The sequence below is a fragment of the Mugil cephalus genome, chromosome 22 (assembly GCF_022458985.1).
Source record: "Mugil cephalus isolate CIBA_MC_2020 chromosome 22, CIBA_Mcephalus_1.1, whole genome shotgun sequence".
NCBI classification, from domain to species: Eukaryota; Metazoa; Chordata; class Actinopteri; order Mugiliformes; family Mugilidae; genus Mugil; species Mugil cephalus.
Genome location: NC_061791.1, coordinates 18,324,747 through 18,345,685, shown reverse-complemented (window position 1 = coordinate 18,345,685; position 20,939 = coordinate 18,324,747). Strand labels below are relative to the sequence as shown.

The following is a 20,939-nucleotide window of genomic DNA, read 5'->3' as shown; positions in this document are numbered from 1 at the left end:
TGGTTTCTCACCTCCAGAAATTCCACATTCATAGACAGAGAGACTGACACCATACGGCTGGGATGGATAGCACAACAGTCATGTGTGAACAGTGTGAAGAGAGCTGGGCTGAGCATCCCAATTCTCGCCACCTGAGCTCTGTTGGCAAGAAAGTTCCTGGTCCAGAGGCACATAGAAACAGACAGTCCCAGGTCACGAAGGTTCAGTATAAAATTGTCAGCGATGATGGGTGTTAAAACATGAACGGAAGTCGATGAAAAGCATCCGATGTATGTGTTTGAATGCTCAAGGTGGGACATAGCTGTGTGCAGTGTATCCTCTGTTGACTGGTTCCCTCTGTAGGCGAACTGGTGACTGTCCAGATCAGCAGGGATGGTATCCTCGATGTGCTTTAGAGAAATCCTTTCAAAGCACATGATTCATGATTACTGGGTGAGAGAAACTCAGTGGTAATCATTGACGAGGGTGACAGCTGACTTTTTGGATACCTTTGGAACTTTTTGGGTCGTCAAAGTCAATGTGCCAGATGTATGTTCAAAAACCTTTGTCCTCTTGGCTGATATGTTAGGAGCATATTCAGTCTTTTTTATGCTGTAAGTTTATGTATTACAAGTATGTTCAAGAATTCTGTTCTCATAGTTGATGTAGCAGAAGTATGTTCAAGAATTTTGTCTTCAATATTGTATAGAAACATGAAAAATGGGCGAGTTAAAGGATTCGACTAACAACCTGTGAACTGCGTGAAGTCACACATATTTTTGCTTTTATTTTTTCTAAGTGTGTTGACTGTATTTTGTTCTTTATGCATCTGCTAGCACAAGAATTCGTTCAATAAAGCTAATTTCAAACTTTTAATCTCCTCCATAAAGCTCTTTCTTATCTTATAACTTATGTTCTGACTCTTGACTTTTTAGCTCTTTAAGCTACAGCTAGCTTCAACATCTGTTGGATCCGAACCTCGCGAGCCAGCCTTCCCTCCACGAGGATGGGATGCATGAGCATGTCTCTCATGATGTCTCCACCACTACTTTTCTTTCCTTGGAACACCTCAACAGGGGAGGCTGCTTCCATCTGAGCGCTGTGGACGTCTCCCACACATATGGGGGCATCTGCAGGGTTGGCTTCAGTTCGTCCGTCAAATCGAGTAATTTTTTTTCTTCTTTAGTTTATTTCTCATCAAAGATAATGACATCATAAACTATGGGTGACAAAAGACAATTGAGAGTGGATGACTGGATAAACATTCCTCACCTCGACATGCATGTTTATCACACTGTGAAGGGAGGGTTGGCTCATGTTTCTTTGCTAGTGTTACACACAAATGTCTTGAGAAAATCTAATAGTTACAGGCAATTCCTCTCACTGATGGTGTCTTCAAGGACAGCTGTATTCACTGCCCTGCCTGTAGAAGCCTACGATGACAGACAGAAAAAAATGAGTCTAAACACTTGTAAAATCAACTTGTAAAAAAACTTGTAATGTGAAGCAAAAACAAAGCTTCTACTCCCCACCCCCACTCTATGTTGCATTTCACAAGCTAGACACAGCCCCCGCACCTGATATAGACTGTAGTTCCTTATCCCTCTCTTTCACTTCACACGTTAGTTTCAACTTCATGACCACCTGGCTATTATCTAGGACCTGCTTTTTATTGTTTTTATAACCATTTTTATTTCCCTGCTGAAAGAGGTCACTACCATGAAAGAGTGTTTATGATCTGCAATAATCAAGGATTCAAGGATTTTAATTTGTCATTCGCAACCACACAGAGGCATGAGATGGAAGGAAATTATGCACCATACGCGTTATACAACCTAACGTGTGAACCTATAAAGGCTGAAATAAAAACTGAAATAAAAGACCAAACAGTCAACAAGGCTCAGGCACTTCAGATGAAATGAAACCGTGAAATTAATGACGTGAGTGGATGAATGAGAGCGTGGGAGTACCTGTTTGGGTAGAACACAACCAGCTCACCAAAGAGGCGGGAAGAGAGAGTGAGGATAATGACCGTCTCAACGACTGAACGCGTGCTGGTCCACAGTTGTGTGGTTGTGTGAGATAAGATAAGTGCTTCCGGAAGTTGTTTAACCCAAGTGAACCTTAACTGAAAACCAACTCAAGGTTTTCTGGCACAGAGGAAGGCACTCCAGTCCAGGGAGTAAAGGAAAATGTTTCATAGTCACCTATGTCTTGTTGAATGTTCTACAATGCTCTGCCTCAAGCAGATGGGTCCCCTCATACGAGCTGGGTTCCTCCTGTTATAAAGAGAGTTTCTCCATGCCACCATCACCTTATTGCTCAGGGGCTTCAGGATCTGGGTTCTGTAAAGCAGGGGTCTTCAACCTTTTTTCAGGCCAAGGACCTACTATATTATTTATAAATATACATAATAATTATGATTTTGCATTCGACAGTAATCCATTCAAATAATACACAAGTTCAAATATTGATTTTATTTATTTCAAGCATGTGCAGCTGTAGGTTGTATACACACACATATATATATCTAATCAACCAAATCAACCAAAGATTTTGCAGACTATAAAGCATCTCGACATAAACTGGATTATTATTGCTACTATACAAATAAAACAGAATTGAAGTGCATGCATATTAATTCTCAGTTTGTGAGGTTCAACTGATGAGGATATATCTATATTATATTTTTTATTTCTGAATATCATCTGAAACAGTCCTTTAAATCGTTTAGTTCTTTCATATTTGGAAACACAAAATATTTTATTATTTGAGTAAAATCAAACGAAAGATGCATTTCTAAGACAAAATATCCAGGAAAAGGAGGTGCACTCAGTGGTTATGCACTGTTGGGTTACCCTACCAGCAGAGTAAAACAAAGGTGGCTTAGAATTGTTCAGCCTTGTCTAGCAATGACGCCTATACTCCTTTTCAAGGTTGCACTCGTACACTTATCTCAAAATGTTTGGCGTCTGTGTATCTGTTTTGACCTGGCTCCAGTAGCCACAACAGGGAGACACACCACACCAGTATTTCAGGTAAACAATGTTTTTTTTATTATTATTATTCGCCATATTAAAACATGAGGAGTAAAGCATGGGTGCAATATGGAAATACCTACAGAAGCCAATGGGGCACACATGCGCCACACTTTTCCCCATTTCCATGCTACCATCAAACAGACATATGACAAGTGAATTGATTGGAACTAAATCTTTATTACAACTGTACAAGGGGTGCTTTAAAAAGAAATGTCAAGGCTTTAAAGTTGTGCAGAATTTATGAGTAGAAATGTAATTTTTGGATTATTATCATAAAGGCGTGGAGGTCAAGCCCTGCCAGTTAAATACAGCATGTTGGGTTATGTTATGCTCTTTAAGGGTTTTTCATTTTGTAAATTTTTTGTCTACGTCAACAGTGCATTTATCTAAAGTATATTCACCCACATTTTATCTCAGCTCTCTTGAACTCTGGCTCAAACAATGTGTAGGCCTTATGGGTTGAGGGGAGGGGCCTCTGTGGATCATCCCACAGATACTTGATCAGTTTGGGATCTAGTGAATTTGGAGGCCAGGTCAACACCTTGTGCTGTTCTTCATGTTTTTCTTTTTGGATTGTTCCTAAACTGTTTTTGTCTGCGTGTCAGGCTGCATCCTGCTGGGGATGGCTGCTGCCATCAAGGAGTGTTATTGCTATGGGGTGGGGATGTCTGGTCTGGTCTGGTCTAAGTGGGTGCTACATATTTAAGTAACATCCACATGAATACCAGGTACAAAAGTTTACCAGCAGAACAATGAATTGTCATAGGATGGTCAACGTTATTTACTTCTCCTGTCAGTGGTTTTTATGTTGTGGCTGATTAGTGTAATAGTCAACAGTTGGCCTGCCCCAACACTGCACTGGTATTTCATTATTACTGTTAAAAAGAAAAAGTACCTCAACACAGTCAGTCAATACAGCCTTGCAGAATTTATTTGTCACAGGGATAAGTGACACAGTTGAGGAGCAACTCCAGACAAACATATGGAGTGTAGTTTAAATAGCCTTGGTGTGTGTGTGTTATATGTTTTGTGCTGAGCCATAAAACACATTTGGTTGCTTCTGATGTACAGGGTCACTCTGACCTGGGACACCACACACACAGTGTAACTGCTGCGCTACTTTCCTTACAACCTGTTTGTTGTACAAATATCTATTTAGGTATTACATGTATATGTATATAGGTATATGAAATTTCTCTATCAATAGTCCTACAACCAGTCAGAAAAATTATGAATTTGACATTAAGGCATTCTCATCAAATGCCTTCACTGGTGTTAACTGTTCATCTTTCAAAGTTAGTATTCTGTTAATAGCATCAACAGACACACGTGTATGTGACTACAGCAGTTTTACTCTTCTGTCCATGCAATCTGCCCAAACCATATGATAGGCCCAGCAGATGTCTGCGGGAGCATCATCAGTTCCCAACAGAGCGGCTCCACACCAGCTTCCCTTGACAAAGATTTTGTGTGCTAGTATATTAGCATCCTTTCTTCATTCATTAATTAATTTATTAATCTAGTTTGGAGCCAAAAATAACAACAAATTTAGAGCAGGCGACCGGGCCTCAGTTCTGGAGTCTCAGAATTGATATAACCAAGAAATTAAATGACCAACGGATGACACAGTTAAGGACTGAACAGCAGGGAGGAAAAAAAAACGAAAAAAAAAAAAAAAACCCCGAAAGAAAACAGAAATTGCTTTTGGCTTGATCATCATATGATCTGTGTGACCGGACAGTCCTCGGTCTGGTCCAGGAACAGCGTCTGGAACATGTGGTTGTAGAAGGATGGGTGGTAGAGGCAGGCCCGAGCACAGTCTGGGCTAAAGTTCAACTCCAGGATTTGAGGCTGCATGACCCGCTCACCTAAAAAGGCACACAAATAAATAACGGCCTGCACGTCAGTTCCAAAGCCTTGTGATCTTGCTCAAATGAACAATATATCTATATTTTTACCATTATATATACAATGTATACAACAGTTAAAGATAGATCAATTTACTTAATCATAATTTACTATTTATTTTATTGATATCATGGATATGAAAAGAGCTCACAAATGTGATACAGTCAAAGCACCAAATCGAAGTTTATTGCGAAAAGGGAATCTAAATGACATGCCTTTTGTTAACTATGTGCACAAGTTAACACAAAACAACTTGCTTTGGAAATATATATGCTGTATTGAAATCATGCTTCTGCTAAAAGGTAGAATTAACATGCGTAATGTATATTTATATAGTGTGGTAGTGTGGTAAATCAGAACAGAAGAACAAAGAGCCAGGTATAGGGGAAGGGGGTGTCTGGAGAAACTTCACGCCAGCAAACCAAGCCTGAAAACATAGGTGCCAGCTTATCTCAAAAAAGATAGACAGACAGACACCTACTGTCGCCTGCTGCTGAGCCTTTAAATGAAAGGCAAATAACAGGTGGTTTAGGACTGTTAAAAGATTAGAATTAAGGCAAAACAAGCTCAGACTTTTTTGGTATAAAATCAAGTGTAACACAAAGATGGGACAGGAAGTTCGACCCACTGGGGGCTATTGTTGCCTTAATTGGACTATAACAGGAGAACTTTAGTGCATGTAAACACGTTACTCTGATTAAAATTGGAGTTCTCATTGTCCGATTGAAACACCCAGATAATACGATTGGAATCGGAGTTTTCATCGAATAATGCGTGTGCGCATGTTCCACAACCACCGCGCTGGCATGTGAGCCCGGAACATAAACGTCCAAGAAAGCCGATCACAGAAGAAGAAGAAGAGGAAAGGAGTTTGGACCTGGAGGCTCATGTGAATGCCAGGTCTGATAACACATACCTAACTAGTCACTTGAGGTCTGACGGTCCAGATCAGATCTTAATGCAAGGTGTGACCAGGGTCCCTATGAGCTGATAAGAGACCTTGCAACTGAGAGTCAGGGAGTCGAGAGTCGGGATGAGCATGTCTTTGGAGAAGACATGCTCGTTAGGCTAATTGGGGACCCTAAGTTGACCCTAGGTGTGAGTGCAAATGGTTGTTTGTCCCTGTGTTAGGCCTGTCCAGGGTGTGCTACGCCTCTTGGCCAATGACAACTGGGAAATTAAGAAAGAAATTAAAAGGGTTTGCGCCAAGGAATACTCACCGTTCTGCTCCGTTTTCCACTTCAACATGAGGTCCACAGCATAGATTGCCCTGGATGATGGATAAGAGCTAATACCATACGGAGCCGGTCGAGAAGAGGCTGCTTGGAAGAGCTCCTTGAAGGCTTTAAACAACTCTGTCTGAGAGTAGCAATGAAAAATAAAATAAGGACACACCAGGAACAAGCTCCTATGTTAACTGTGGCTCATATCCTGGCTCAGCACTGGATAATGATCAGTCTTATTTACAAAAGATTACTCATATTGACATCAAGGACTTAATCTGGTGTTGCCAAGGCTTTAGACCCAAAAGATTAAAATGAATCTACTACTCAGATTAATCTGCAATTAATCGCATGGTTTCCATTAGGGCTGTTGTATGTTTTGGATCTCTCTCAAACATGAACTTATTCTAGTGGACTAGTCTCTTAAGATTTAGCGTACAAAATCGGTCTCAGTCCATTTGACATGGTGATACTTACTTCCACCTCTTTCCACGGATACTGTGGATACTGCTTCTCAAACATGGGGATGAACTCATCGTAGTGCACCTGCAGACAATAATTCTATTTTTACTGGACTTGCATCAGTTAACAACAACTGAACTTGAAAGGTACATTGTGGCTGCCAATTTGACATTACATTTTATCATCACTTCAGTCAAGAGACAGAAGACCATAGTTAGCTTAATGGCAAAACAGCAAAAAGAGAGTACCTGTTTTAGGTCCACGCCATCTGCATAGTTCATGACAGTAAAGTGTTTTTGGTAATCATCAAAATGGTCCAAAGAAAATGGTCTAGGAAAAAGAAACAAAGAATATGTTAATGTAAGGCACTTTGTGTTCCATGTATGAAAGTGCTCTACAAATAAAGATTGTTAGAGGAGGATTTCCTGAATTTCCTCCTTTTCGCCCAGGATCTTTATACCTACATCGAAGGGTATTTATAAACAATGAGTCACACGACAAGAATCCCATTGAGTCAACTTATTCAAATGCACGGAGAGTAATTGCAGTCACCAGCACTGGGACTTCTGCCAAACCACCATAAGGGTTGTAAGGGGAAGCCCCAATTCTACTATTTCTGGATCAGTGTTTTAATGTGTAACTGACGGGCTGGTCTTACCACGACTGTAAAAAACATGTGGGAGATCGCTATACAAACTATAAACACAGTCACACATGTATTCCCCAATCGGTGCAATTTCCTGGAGATGACGTTCAACTATGCCCATTAACGATCGTGTAACAACACATTTGATTTGTGTCTTGAACCACAAACACTTGTTTTTGAGCTGAAGCTTCTACGATGATATTATCTGTCAGGCCGTCGAGCGAAAAACCCCGGGTCAGAGCCAAGCCCATAAATCGATGTGAAAGGGGCTTTATTCGTTCGTATCACAATTTATCACACAGTCTTACCTCAGTCAACTTTTTCTCTCTCTCTTCAGTGAAAATTCAACATCACAGACGTGGACACAAGTGTGTGGGGGTGCGTTTGATTAAGTCTCTTTGTTGGCTGGTGATAGATTGGTGTCACTGTTATTATAGACTGTCCAAGTGGTTCATGCCAGGCTCCAATCAGATCCACCACTGATGAGTTGCCCAATAAGAATCCAAAATGTCATCAAAAGACATTTTTTTTCTCAATAGACACTGGTGGTGTTAAAGCCACGTTGACTACAAAACCGCAAAACCACAGGGCATCAAGGCCACTGTCGCCTTATGGCAGATGATTTTTTGCAAGGGCACAATGCCACATTGAGATTGTGAAATTCCTGCCCTGGTATGGATATCAAATCAACTCCTTATATGGGAGGAGCACACTTCTTGTTATACAAGAATTAACAATTAACAATTCCCCCTGTTGGCCTAAAGGTACACCACTAAACTTGATTGACTGATTGATTGATAGTACTTCAGTAGCCTGTGCCACCAAATCCTAAGCAGGTAAGAACTGTTACATCAAAATCATCCAATGACAACAACAAAGAAGTTGCTTTTAATGTTTGTTTATTACACAGCTCTCCACTGGATTCAACTATCTATGACAGCGTAATTGTACAGTGTTAAACCATGTATGTAGTATGTCTTACCTGTTAGCGAAGCGCAGCCAGAACACGTTATAGGCGTACAGACGCAGAGGCTGCACAGAGCGCAACATCAACATGTAGCGAATGTCGAACTTCACCATTCCCACTTCCTCCCTGTTGAACAGTACTGGGTCTTCAATGTACTTGCACACCACCTGGAAAAGAAAGATACACGTTTACAGTTGTGGGCACTACATCTTGCAACCATAACCGAATTCAGGAAAATTCTTGGCAACAAGGAAACAATTCCTGTCTGAATGTGCTACACTTGAATGAATACACATACACAGAGGTATAAGAGTCTCTATGAGTAGTAGTGGCAGTGTAGTATGTCGTATACAGTTTAATGGGGAACTGTACATTGTAGAACATAACAATCCTGTCACAAGCACATGGCACAAATCCTCAGGTCAGGACTTAGGACAACACTCATTTTAAGAAAATAATGCACAGTTCTAGGCCTCTGTCAAACTGGAACTGTTTACTACAGAGGGGAGGTTAGACTTCTTTACCACTTACAATGGACTCCCAACAAGGGTCAATACTTAGGGCCTCTACAGTCAAACAGAGTCTCCTCTCAGTGTTTTTAACATTGTGTTTATGTGGGTAGCCTTACAGCTATTGAGGCACTCTGGACTGGCTAACCCAGTACCCGTGCTCTGTAGTAATGGAAGCCTCTGCACGTCCTCCATGTGCTTTGGAATATAACCACTCTTTAAACATTCAGATGCTGATTTTCAACTATGACTGCGACAAAGTCAATTGCCGGAGGACTGGAGGATTGGACTATATATTTGGTATATATTTGGTATTTGGACAACCTGACAGTAATGAAATACAGGAATTCAGCCTGGAGGACACAATAATAACAATAATATCAAGACATACTGCAGCTTATGATAAAACCCGAAAACTATTTAGAATGCAACTGAATGGTGCCATTGTCGAGGATATAATAGTACGATTCAGAAACAGTTATTCTGATGAAGATGTTGGCTATTAGTCACTATAACCAATTCTTCAGGAGTTTATGTCCAGCAGGACACATTTAACTGCAGACCACATGATGTTGGCTCAAATATAAGCCTCGGTCCTAGCTTTTAAATTATATGACTTGTATTCAAATTCTAATCTAAACCACAGATACTAAGACGTAGGGGCATGTTACTTCGCAGAAAATGTCGCAGAGATTGTCTTTATTAGATTTTGGCACCATTTCTAAATAAATCCATATTTTTAGATGTGACAAAGGAATAAAGGTAAGTTTTCGTTAAGAACAATGAAATTCCAGAGCCTGTGCTAATACGTATAATAAATTGAGGTAAATTGATGCTTGTTAATTGATTCATTCATGTAAATTCAACATGTAATCGAGGTTCTTAGAATCTACTGATATCTGGATCACTGGAGAAGATCAAAACTTGAGTTTATTCTCAAAAAAGATACAAACTCGAGCCTGATCGTGGGAGCCATGCAAGGTCAGATTGATTTCACGGTGTCGTGCATCTGCTTTTATGTAGTTTGAGTGCTTCATTAACATATGGGGGCTAGGTACAGCCCTTTGCCAAAACACTGTACTTTCCTCTCTGGAAATACCCGTGTGTCTTTGTACCAGGATCGTTATTTTGTCTAACAATTGTGCCTGGGTGAGGACATAAAGACCACCAGTAGAGTACATCTTCATTCATCACTTGTTACAGACAACTACTTCATATATGGTCTGGTTGGAGACCAGTTCCCTGGTGTACCACCTTCACTTCTTAGTTGTCCTTAGTGCCCTTTTCGCTTTGTGTAACTACAGTGTGAGTCATGGTTGAACCTTACTGATATGGTGATCAATATTTTAAGCTGTGTGTTAATTCAATCACAGCTTTCAAGTCATGAATATAATCAACATAAGAAAAATATAGGAGATCGCTGGTCTTATCTCTTATCCCTTACCTTAATGTTACAACCAGTTACTTAGCCTAAGTCTAAATTCTTGCACAGGATGTGGACTTGATTTCTTATGTATCTGAAGAATACATAGTGTAAGCTTCCAGGAACTGCAGACAGCAGCAACTTCTAATGTTGTAGGTGTGGTTGTGGTTTTAGTTCGGGGCAACATAAATGTATTGTCTGATGATCACTACCAAAGAGTATCTTATGCTAGTATAGATGATTGGTTTGGAAAATATGCATTGCCTCCTCCAGGGATATTTAAACAACTTGTTGTATTTTGATTGTTGTCGATAAAAAGACCTTTTTTTTGCAGGAAATGCTTGTGCTATGGCACAGGATGTGGTCTAAGTCAGATGCAATTGGACGCACTTTTGTTGTACAGCTATGGCTGCGGTTTGTTTGGTAATTTACCAAGCCTGGCAACAGTGTTTAGTTTCTAAGAACTGAAGATAAAATGTAATGGCAACAACATGACACTGCTTGTGGTGAGGCTTTAATGTTCAATGTTGGAGTTGCATTCATTCAAATGTGGAGATATAAATGTAGATTATTTTCATGTTTGTTGGCTCTGTCCTAAAATCATAAACTTTTGGGAAGATGTTCATCTAATTATTGTCAGAATTCTAGATTATGGTATACCTAGGTCATGTATTCTACTGTATTTTGGCAGTATGACAGGAAATGCATCAAAAGAGGACAGCTATTTACTGGCAAATTAAGCTAGGAGCCAGTAAAAAAGAAGTCTCGAGGAAGTGGTAAAAGCCAGACCCATCGACGCAAAATGAATGGGTTGAAAATTGTGATCGAAATGTATGTTAAGGAGAAACTGACTCTCAAGATAAGGACCCAAGAGGAAGAATGTTAAGAAAAATGGAAGAAATGGATTGTTTATATGCCAACAATAGCACAAGGTCTTTCACACTAATCATAATACAAAACAAACTGTAGAGATATAGCAATCCAGATTGTTGTTTTTCTGACCTCACTACTTGCTTTTTTGTTATGTTTTGTCAATGTTTACATGTTGCAAGAGAAAAAAAGCAATAAAAAGAAAGTATCCAAAAAACTGCATTCACCGAATGACTGATGCTCGACACTTTCACCAGTCACCAACAACGTCAACGAGCACTTGAACAATGCGACTCTGTGACTGTGTAGAAGTTCACACTTGACCATTCTGTAACATTTGTAGTTTTGTAGCTTTTGCTATGAATGCAGCACACAGACTGTATAAATAGAGACAAGGAGCTGCTCCTCAAAAGTGAAGCCAAGTTAGTGGAGGGGACTGTGGTCAAACTAAAACACTAAAATACATAAAATAAAGTTCTTTTAAGGGTGGGTACTGGCATTTTAGGTAGATAATATAATACTGATGCCTACTCAAGTGTTCCTGCATCCCTGAAACTAGCATCAGCCGGACCAACGGCACCTCACAAGGAGGTGATGAAGCATCGTCCATATTTATATACAGTCTATGGTGCAGGATAACACTTCATTGAATTCATCATAAACAAGTACATATGTTTCAGAGTAAACTGGAGGGGACTGGAAGAGATAAGGTTACCATGTTTTGTTAGTCATCCTAGTCTAAATATGCAATGTGGTTGTGTGTTAGCACCTTAGGCGTGCTCTCTCTCTGTCGGATTATGTAGTCCAGATTGTTGGTGATATGCGTGTCCAGTCCACGGGCCAAATTCCAGGGCTTACAGATCCAGTGGTTATCTTCACCCCTAAAATATTGAAAGACATCTTTTATGCAGTTCGTCTTACACCAAAGGGTTAAGGATGTTCTTTTTAATGTAAAGTACATTTTTTATGTATGAAAAGTGCTCTATAAATAAAGATTGATTGATGGATTGATTGAATGAATCAATTTCAGTGATTACTAAAAAAAATATGATCCCAACCTTTGCTGTCTCAGTTGGTAATGCTTGACAAACTGTGGCAGCTCAGTCTGCAGGTTGAAGGTCTCTGGTAGCCAGTCTGGAGCTGGGCCACCTTTTAACCTGCGGGCCACTGCAGCCAGACAGTCCTTCACAGTTACAATACTCTCACAGGGAAACTGGTTTAGCATGACATGAGGACGCTCCTCGCTGAGTTTCCTGCCAAAGAAGATGTTGTTCAAGGTCAAAATGGATTTTCATTAAGGAATGGCTGGCGGTTGCTTTATTTCAAATCCTGTAATCGTGACCGTAACTGTATTGAAACAGATTCTTTAGAAAATGGGCAGACTGGTTGGAGATGATTGAAAGGCAACAGTGACACAAATAACCACTTTTTACAGCCAAGGAATGCAGAATACCATCTCTGAAGGCACAACACGTTTAACCTTGAAGAAGATGGGCTACAGCAGGAAAAGGCCACACTGTTTTAGTGTACTTTAAAATGCAAAGTATTAGACTAAAAGACTAAACTAGACTAAAATAAAAAAAAAACCTTTGGAATACAGGCTCTTGTTTAAAAACCACATTTTTGGAATATACATGTTGATAATAGAATTGAACTTGACATGTATCCCTTTGCGGCACATACATTCTTTTCTGATTAAAAAATGTGCAATTAACTGCATATTAACTGTGAACAATCATGTGATTAATCGCGATTAAATTCTTTATCAGAATGACAGCACATATAAGTTAGCAAAAAAAAGCCATTTTTATGTACTTTGTATTTAAAATAGAAATGTCACAGTAACCTTCACCTCTCAGTGAAATACACAAAAGTACTACGTCTTTGAGTCAAAATCAAAAGTTGTAATAGCATTGAAGAAATTTGCGATACTATAGTTCAACACAGAAACTAGGTAAAAAAAAAAAAAAATAAAAAACAACATGAAGTTTTGTGTAACAAGGGGGAAATTACTATTAAGTCTTTCTTACTTTACTTTTTTAAGTTCTTATTTACTAAAATTTATACATAATTTCATCTACAGATTAAACTAAAGATTAAATTCCGCTTCATATTTACCAGTGACTTATAAGACCAGACTCCCACACGACTCTGTGAATGACTCTTTGCTTCTCACCTGTAGTCTTTAATGTGATTATAGCCCCAAATGATATCCGCCTCCTCCTCTACCTCAGTCAGCTGAAACCGAGGGTGTGTCAGGTTGTTCGTTACTTGTAACATTTCACAGTAAACCCTGAAAACAGAACAGTGGAAAATGTGGCAAATTATGCAGCGATATGACAAGTCTTACGAGAAAAACTGGAGAAATAATAGATGAATGTAGTCCCATGGCCCATATAGTGTGAGCCAAAAAGACACATCACACCCAACTGTAGACATTTAATAGAGACGATCTGCAGCAAGTTCTCCATTTTACATGGATTTAAGCAACAAATACCTTGACAAACAGACACTGTGCACTTCTTTATTAAGTCGTTGGATCTCCAGTGTTGAGGTGACAGACTTACTTGAGGATCTTGTCCTCTGGAACAATGTAGGGTTGGATTTCGACAGGAAGCTGCTCCCTGTTCTCTCGTGCAATTGTCTGGAGAAGATACAGAGAACAATGAGGATCAGAACAGTGCATTTGATTAGGAAGACAATTACATTTCAAATTAAATGTTGGTATAATGGAATATACATTAGCAAGCAACATATATTTTAGGTGTTAGTTGATTGGACTATGCTTCACAATAAAGGCAGACACAGAACCAAAATACAACTGCGTTGCATTGCATTACTGCATTACAACTAACTGTCGGCTGTTAAAATACCAGCTTGAGGGTGAAGTCTCTTTGACTATGAATGTTGAATTGGAGATGAGCTGAGAAACCATATATAAGGAGAGTGTTGGAACTGAGCAGATTCTGAGTTTTTGACACCGTTCTTGTAATAAAGCCTTTTTAAATGCAAGAGAAGACTTGTCAGCGGGGATCAATTCTTTTCATCAATGCATCACATCAATGTTTTTCATCAGAGAATAGATGTGGGTCTTCTGTGGGTGTCCTGTTGTGTCTGGTAACAGAATGTTGTCAGTGGAGGTCTTTGGGTCCTAAGGGTTGAGATGAAGCTGAGATGAGATGATACTTGATCAGTTCAGGATCTAGAAAATTTGGAGGCCAGGTCAACACCTTGTTCTGTTCTTTATGTTTTTCATTTTTTTCTAAACCATTTTTGTCTGTGTCTGCGTCAGGCTGCATCCCGCTGGTGATGCCTGCTGCCATCATGGGGTGCCTGGTCTGGTCTAGGTGGGTACTACATGTTTAAGTAACATCCACATCAATCCCAGCAGTTTCCCACTTCTTTTGTCAGTGGTTTTAATGTTGTGGCAGAACAAAAATTTTCTTCACAGCTTTTTGTTTCTACAGTGGTCGACCTTAATCCAGCAATTGCAGCTCCTTTCATAATGTTCAGCTGTCAAGCATCTTGTTAGTCGCACCTTAGCTCTTAAATGTGTGGACTGCTATGTAGCCTCCTCAGCAGTAAGTCTTTCATCACAATCAAATCTGAAACTCTCTTTCTCTCTCGTTACAATGATCTCGTGAAATTATTATTATTGAAAAAAAACTCTTCACAAGTGTTTGGATAAGACTTTTGTTTCTTGGCACAAAGTAAGATTGGGACATGGTGAAGACATGGGAAAGACACGCTCATTAAATGCACCTGTGTTACACTATAATAAATTAAAGCAAAACTCAAGAACAGCTTAAGACATAAATAAATAAACTCCTTCCGTATTAAACTCTATCCATAAGGTCAAAGGTGAAAATCTGTTGTTTCGAGCATTGAATCATTCAGGAAGAACCAAAACGTTATTGGGTTTCATTGGAGACAGGAAGTGTGAAACTCTATCCGTTAGGTCAAAGGTCTAAGTCTGTTGTTTGTGATAATATCATGATGGTGTTGTGATATGTGATGGGATGGATGCCCCCGTTGGCAGCCAGGTCAATGCCACACACACTCACACACATTCACATATTTAATTGTGGGGTTAGTTAACAGATTCTAGGATATAAAACCGTAGGCCGGCCACTGTCTAACGTGCATTTTATCTTGGTGTGCTGTGGAAGACGCTTAGCAGAGGTCCTTTTGCGCTAAGCCCCTCAGGGCTACAGTCCTTACCTCGTAGTACGCGTCCGGGGGCTCTGCAGTGACACTGCTAACACCTTCTAGATCAGCAGGCATCCATGGTAACAGACGGCACTTCCTCACCAGCGGGTTTGTCTCTCCGTATGTATAATCACGGGTAACTTCCTCTGTGGAAGTAGAAATAATACTCAGAAACTTCCCTGCTCTGCCTGTGGAGCCCATTAATTTCTAGTGCAGTCACTTTTGATTTGCTTGGAACTACTTTCTGTGACGGATTAATGCACATTTAGAACTCTATTATGCCTTGACTTTCTTTTTTCACCTCCTTCCTGCAGGTCCTGCAGAGGCCAGAGCACAGAATAGGCCAGCTGGCCCTGTATGTAGAAGAAGGGAGCCATGCTGCAGCTGGGCTGGTCAGAGTGCTGCATCTGGGAGCCAAACTCATCCATGATGTACCACACGGGAACCTTCTCCTCCGCTGACTGCACATAGAAACACAACAGAGGCAGAAGCAGAGGACAGTGAGACAACTGATGCATTAGTATTTAAATCTGCCAACAGTGATATGAATCGCTACATTCGGAGGAGGAGGGAGTACATTCGGGTGTGCAGCGGTGTGATTTGACCTCTGCTGTGGGTTCTCCCCCTCCCTCCGTTCATCAGCGGCTTCAGCTGACAGCCTCCCCTCAACCCACCAGCCCATCCACTTGAATATCACCGTCAGAGATCCTGACAAGCAACCAAGGGGTGCCCCAAGGAACGGTACTGGCACCATTCTTCTTCACCCTCTACACCTCCGACTTCCCTAAAACCCCGGCACCAGCCACCTCAAAAAGCTTTCCGATGACTCTTCCATAGTCGGATATGTCACCAATGATGATGAGGAGGAGTACAGAGGACTGATCGAGAGCTTTGTTGAATGGAGCAACCCGAACCACCTTCAACTCAACATCAGCAAGACTAAGGAGGTGGTGGTGTGATTACAGGAGGAACCGGAGGAGTCCTGTCTCAGTCACCATCCAGGGTGAGGAGGTGGAGATTGTGGACTCAGACAAGTAACTTGGGGTCCACATCAACAATAAACTGGAGTGGTCTCATAATACAGACACACTTTACAGGAAAGGACAAAGCAGGATGTCCTTCCAGAGGAGACTGAGGTCGTTTGGGGTCTGTAGTAGACTCCTCAAGACCTTGTACCAGTCTGTGGCCAGCGTGCTCTTCTTTACTGTGGTGTGCTGGTGGGGCGGGGCCAAGACTGGTGAGGTCAACAGACTCAATAAACTGGTGAGAAAAGCCCGCTTGACTGGACTGCTAAGAAACAGTGGCTGAGAAGAAGGTGAAGGACAAACTCTGTAATATTGGACAATCCCTCTCACCCTCTGCACAATGAGCTGTGGCTGATTCTTTAATTTCTTTCTGGTCACTGTTGTGCTGCTGTAACATTTGAATTTCTTCAGTGGGGATCAATAAAGTACTATCTTATCTGTTTCATCTGGCTACTGTGCATTGTTGCACAGTTCCTTGTACAAAGATGCATCATGCTAACTGCTTGGTTATATAATTCTAAGGTAGCCACCTTGGTCCGTGGGTTATGTGTTCAAACAGGAAACAAAACACTTTGGAATGTGACTCCAACCAGGCTAGACCACTCTCCTTTTATATCAGTTCATTTGTTCCAGAACAGACTGAAATTGCTACATTCACACCAACCTAAGCTGACAATGACCTTAGTGTGAGGACACCCTTTATTTTGCATCACTTTTGCATTACCCTTAGATTTCATTCTGATCCAGCAATTCCGCCTGTCCAAACTTTGGATTAAGATCCGATACAATCAAGTAAAAGTCAGCTGTGTACACCCTTAAAGTAAAAATTTACAGAGAAAATGTAAATACTGTAACAATGAACATAGAGTGCAGCAACTTAAAGTCTATGAAACGTCAGCAGGGGTGAGTGTAAGCGAGTGGGAAGGTGTGTGAGTGTATGTGGCTGGTGGGGGGATGTGTGAGAGTTCTGTAAGGGGATGGGGTGGGAGTGTTTTACTATGGGGGGAAGGATTGCTTTAACAGCTCTGGAGAAGAAGTTGTCCCTTAGGCCAGTTTACACTAATCTGATTACTGGGTGTAACGGCAGAGGTCTTTCACGGTTCTGCCTGCCGTCAGTGACGGATCGGGATATTCCTGAGACTGGAGCCGCGCTCTTTTGAATCCAGGTCCCAGGGTGAAAAAGAAAAATATGGAGTCCGTGCAGATCCTTTTTTGCATTCGTGTGTACAGCCTGATACGAACACAAAGATTTCATCGCCCCTCTCTCACCCCTCCAAACCTCTAGCCCCCGATGTCTCATAACAACATTGGCGAACTATAGGCTCGTGGTGGTTCTCCATCAAATATTGAACCTTGTTGGTTGGCTATATACTGTTGCTTCACCACTACCATGAGCTAAAAAGTAGGGATGCAAGATAACTTTTTTTGAAACCAGAGCGATAACTGATGACTTTCTGCTTCTAAAGGACGATACCGATAACTGATAACATACCTGGAGATAAGAAGGACTAATGAACAAACAGTTTTGACTCTTCAAATGAAGATATTTCTTTCCTTCAGACGAAAAACTATTAGCAAGCAAACATTTGCTAAAAGATCAATGTCAAACTAAACTTTTTGATATTTCAAATGAACATCACAAAATAAAGGCCTCTAGACCTGAAATAATTTGCATCAGGTTTAAAAGTAAATAAAGTGAAAAAGTGCATACCACAAGTTCTAAAAAATAAATAATGCACTTACACAAGTTAGAATCAAACATTTCTAAGCTAGTTCTATGCTATGCTGATTCTCCCCGTGGTATTTTCTTTAAACATTTATTGCACTCAGCCAGTGAACCGTCTTCCTCGGAAACTTTAAAAAACTCCCACACTATTGTCGCCACCTTGTATATTTACAAACGTATGCATGTTGTGATGCATTCATGTGGTGATGGAAATTCCCCTTTCAAGGTTTGCAAGTCGTTTCCCCGACCTTTTTATGTTCATTTTTGTATGATTTACGTGTAACATCCAGGACAGTGAGTAAAATACTGTGGATAAGACGTTGATATCAGCCAGCTACTACCAAAATTATGACAGAGTTGATGAGTTGTTTTCCGGCATAAGGAAGTAATGCATTTTTTCAGTCAGAATGTTTTTTTTCCGATTATACTGATGCTACACGAATGCAGCATTCACTGCAGGCGGTGCAGGTCTCATGTAGGAGAGGGAGCGCCTGATTAAAACGACAACTCACACCGCAGTGCTGACAAAAATATATATTATATGTTATCGGGCCGAAAAAGTCATGATATCGGACTCATTGGAATGATGTCATAGTTTCCTGATATCGGGCCGATAATTAGTGTGCACCCCTGCTAAAAAAGATTACGGACTGTAGCAGATACAGTGCCACACATAGGCCTGGGATCTGCACTCGGCCTTTCTACAACTAGATGCGGTTTAGCAAAATGGATCGACATTTACGGAGAAATACCCAACACGACACCAAGGAAGACCGTATTGTTTTCGTACGTGAGGGATGGCCTTAGTGTTTTTGTCTTAATGTTAAGACATGGAGGGTGTCTTTTTTCTACGTACCCCCTGCGACAGGTGATAAGTCTGGTTGTACTTCCACATGCACTCCATCACCAGTTCCACTGTGTCCGGATCGGGGGCCTCACCGTGGAAGTCTACTCCCATGAGGGCGGCCATTCTTGATAACAGACCAGGGATCTCCTCCAGCTGCTGCCGGGCATGTTCCACACGGTAGGTCCATGCGTGATCCACCAGGAAAACACTGAAGGGGACATGAAAGGAAGTTGAAGTCAAAATCTCACACAAATGAAAGCTCTCAGTAGCGCTTCTACACCATCCTCACCTCCTCCACCCATCGTCGTCTCTCCTAAGGGCTCTCCTAAGCCCTGTAGCCTGGGCTTTTTGATGAGTTTTCCCACAGTAACTTTTGGGAGTTGTTTTTTCTTGCGTTTTGGCATTTATTGCAATCAGGGCTTCATGAAGGAGTAATGTTTTTTAACATGAGGTTTACTCTACATGTTCTGGATTCATTTTTACACTTTGATTCTTCTTTCCAGCTGTTTCTTTAGCCTCTCGATGTTTTTGTGTTGTCTGTTTTTGTTTTTTTTTCTTGCCAATCTCTTCCCTGCTTTTTAACCAACGGATGAGCTACTCTCCCTGGTTTTCTAGGCCTGACCAGCTGGTACAACTCTCATAGGGTTCAGAGTAAAACCATAATCTCCTTACAACTACCACAACTGGCGTATATCATTATCATTACCATTTCTATTATTATTTTCAATCATTTTATTTTTTGTGAATTTGGCGCCCTCACCTGTCCGGCTCTGAGGCTTGCAGTCCACTCTCTCGGGTCACAACCACTTTGGACCTGATCACAGGTCCAGGGTTGTTGGTCTTTTTTTCACTCTCTCCATTTTCCTCCTCTTCCTCCTCCGCCTCCCCTTCTTGGTACTGCATTATTCCAAAAACCTCACCAGCGTCATAAATCTGTGGGAAAAAAATGAAAGAACATGAGCCGTATGGCGCATGTGCCAGTCTTCCCTGGAAAATCTGTCAATTTAAACTTTGCTCAAGCCTCGAGGCTGCTGTAACGCGTTTAAAACACTGTTAGCTGAAACGATAATTCGCTATTACACCGAAGCTGGGTGCTAACTCGTACCTAAATCGTATGCCGAATTGGTACTTGGAAAAGCTACATTCAGTAAAGGTTTTAGTTCGTTCCTGTCTTAGCTGTATGTTAGTAAAACTAGAAAATATAGTTTTTTTCAAGCGAGATCGGCACATTGCATTACCTCATGCTACTCATACAAAGCTAACGTAGGTTACTAGTTAACGTTTCATGTGCACATGTGTTTGTACAAATCTGCCGTTTACTGTCACCACTGGACCTGGTTCTGGTTATCAGAACTTCTGTGTGATGCGGTGCTTCATAAGGCGTGTGTATTCGCTAACTGAGGGCAGACCTCGTTGGTGATTTTGTGATGGAGGCTCCTCCAGTAGATCTGGGGGATCCCTGAGGACTGCAGGGCTCCGGCATGTAGCGCCACAAAGCTTTGGAACTCCTCGTCCTCTGATCCATTAAGAATTTCTGGGTTTGTTGACATTGTTACAGCGAGACTGAATTCACGTGGACGCGGCTCAGACGAACCCGGAAGAAAGAGTATGACAGCTTATGCGGCAGTGCATTGTGGGAATTTTAAAGAAAAATGAGACTTTTCCCCTGAAACGTTTGTGCCACATAATATTGTATCAATGACAAAACACAGACACAAACCAGAAAAATGACCAAAAAAAGCTACTAATGATTTATTGAAATAAATAGACCAGTAGATTCAAAATGAGAATTAAAACCATTGAGTGTTAAAACTGGATATTTAGCCACTAAGCTTATTGCTGCCGAAAATTCAAAACGTGTTATAGAGCATGTAAGTTCTTTTTTCACTGTGTTCATCCTTTAATGGACTGCTGCGTGTTTTGTTTGTCACTGAGCTAAAACTTTGAATAGTCGAGATTGTACTGAAACTTGAGCGGCCATACATAACGACAGCCAAGGAAATAATCATCATGTAGTAGTTAAATTTCATTTAATGAAGATATTTTAGGCAGAAGTGTAGTAGCAGGCCAGTATTCCAGCATTTACACATAAAGACTGTTTTGT

The 20,939-nt window shown here is 40.9% G+C and overlaps 1 protein-coding gene across 1 annotated transcript; it reads right to left on the bottom strand.

Moving 5' to 3' along the window:
- Window positions 1–3,928: 3,928 nt before the first annotated feature.
- Window positions 3,929–20,423, bottom strand: ttll12 (tubulin tyrosine ligase-like family, member 12). Its single transcript, XM_047574701.1, has 14 exons — window positions 20,245–20,423; window positions 19,596–19,768; window positions 18,845–19,043; window positions 15,539–15,698; window positions 15,250–15,383; window positions 13,596–13,672; window positions 13,205–13,321; window positions 12,087–12,281; window positions 11,798–11,909; window positions 8,242–8,393; window positions 6,862–6,943; window positions 6,629–6,697; window positions 6,149–6,287; window positions 3,929–4,888 (listed from the first exon to the last, which is right to left on the bottom strand). Exons 1-14 carry the CDS (start codon window positions 20,383–20,385, stop codon window positions 4,737–4,739), a joined length of 1,902 nt encoding a protein of 633 aa, XP_047430657.1. The 5' UTR covers window positions 20,386–20,423; the 3' UTR covers window positions 3,929–4,736.
- Window positions 20,424–20,939: the final 516 nt, after the last annotated feature.

Bases quoted from the DNA above. Each gene is read 5' to 3' on its own strand.
- ttll12 (XM_047574701.1), bottom strand. From the start codon at position 20,385: ATGTCAACAAACCCAGAAATTCTTAATGGATCAGAGGACGAGGAGTTC. The intron at 13,322-13,595 runs GTAAGTCTGTCA...TTCTGTTTTCAG, and splicing joins CCAGAGGACAAGATCCTCAA to GGTTTACTGTGAAATGTTAC. The intron at 8,394-11,797 runs GTGCTAACACAC...TTTCTTTTCCAG, and splicing joins AGAGAGAGAGCACGCCTAAG to GTGGTGTGCAAGTACATTGA.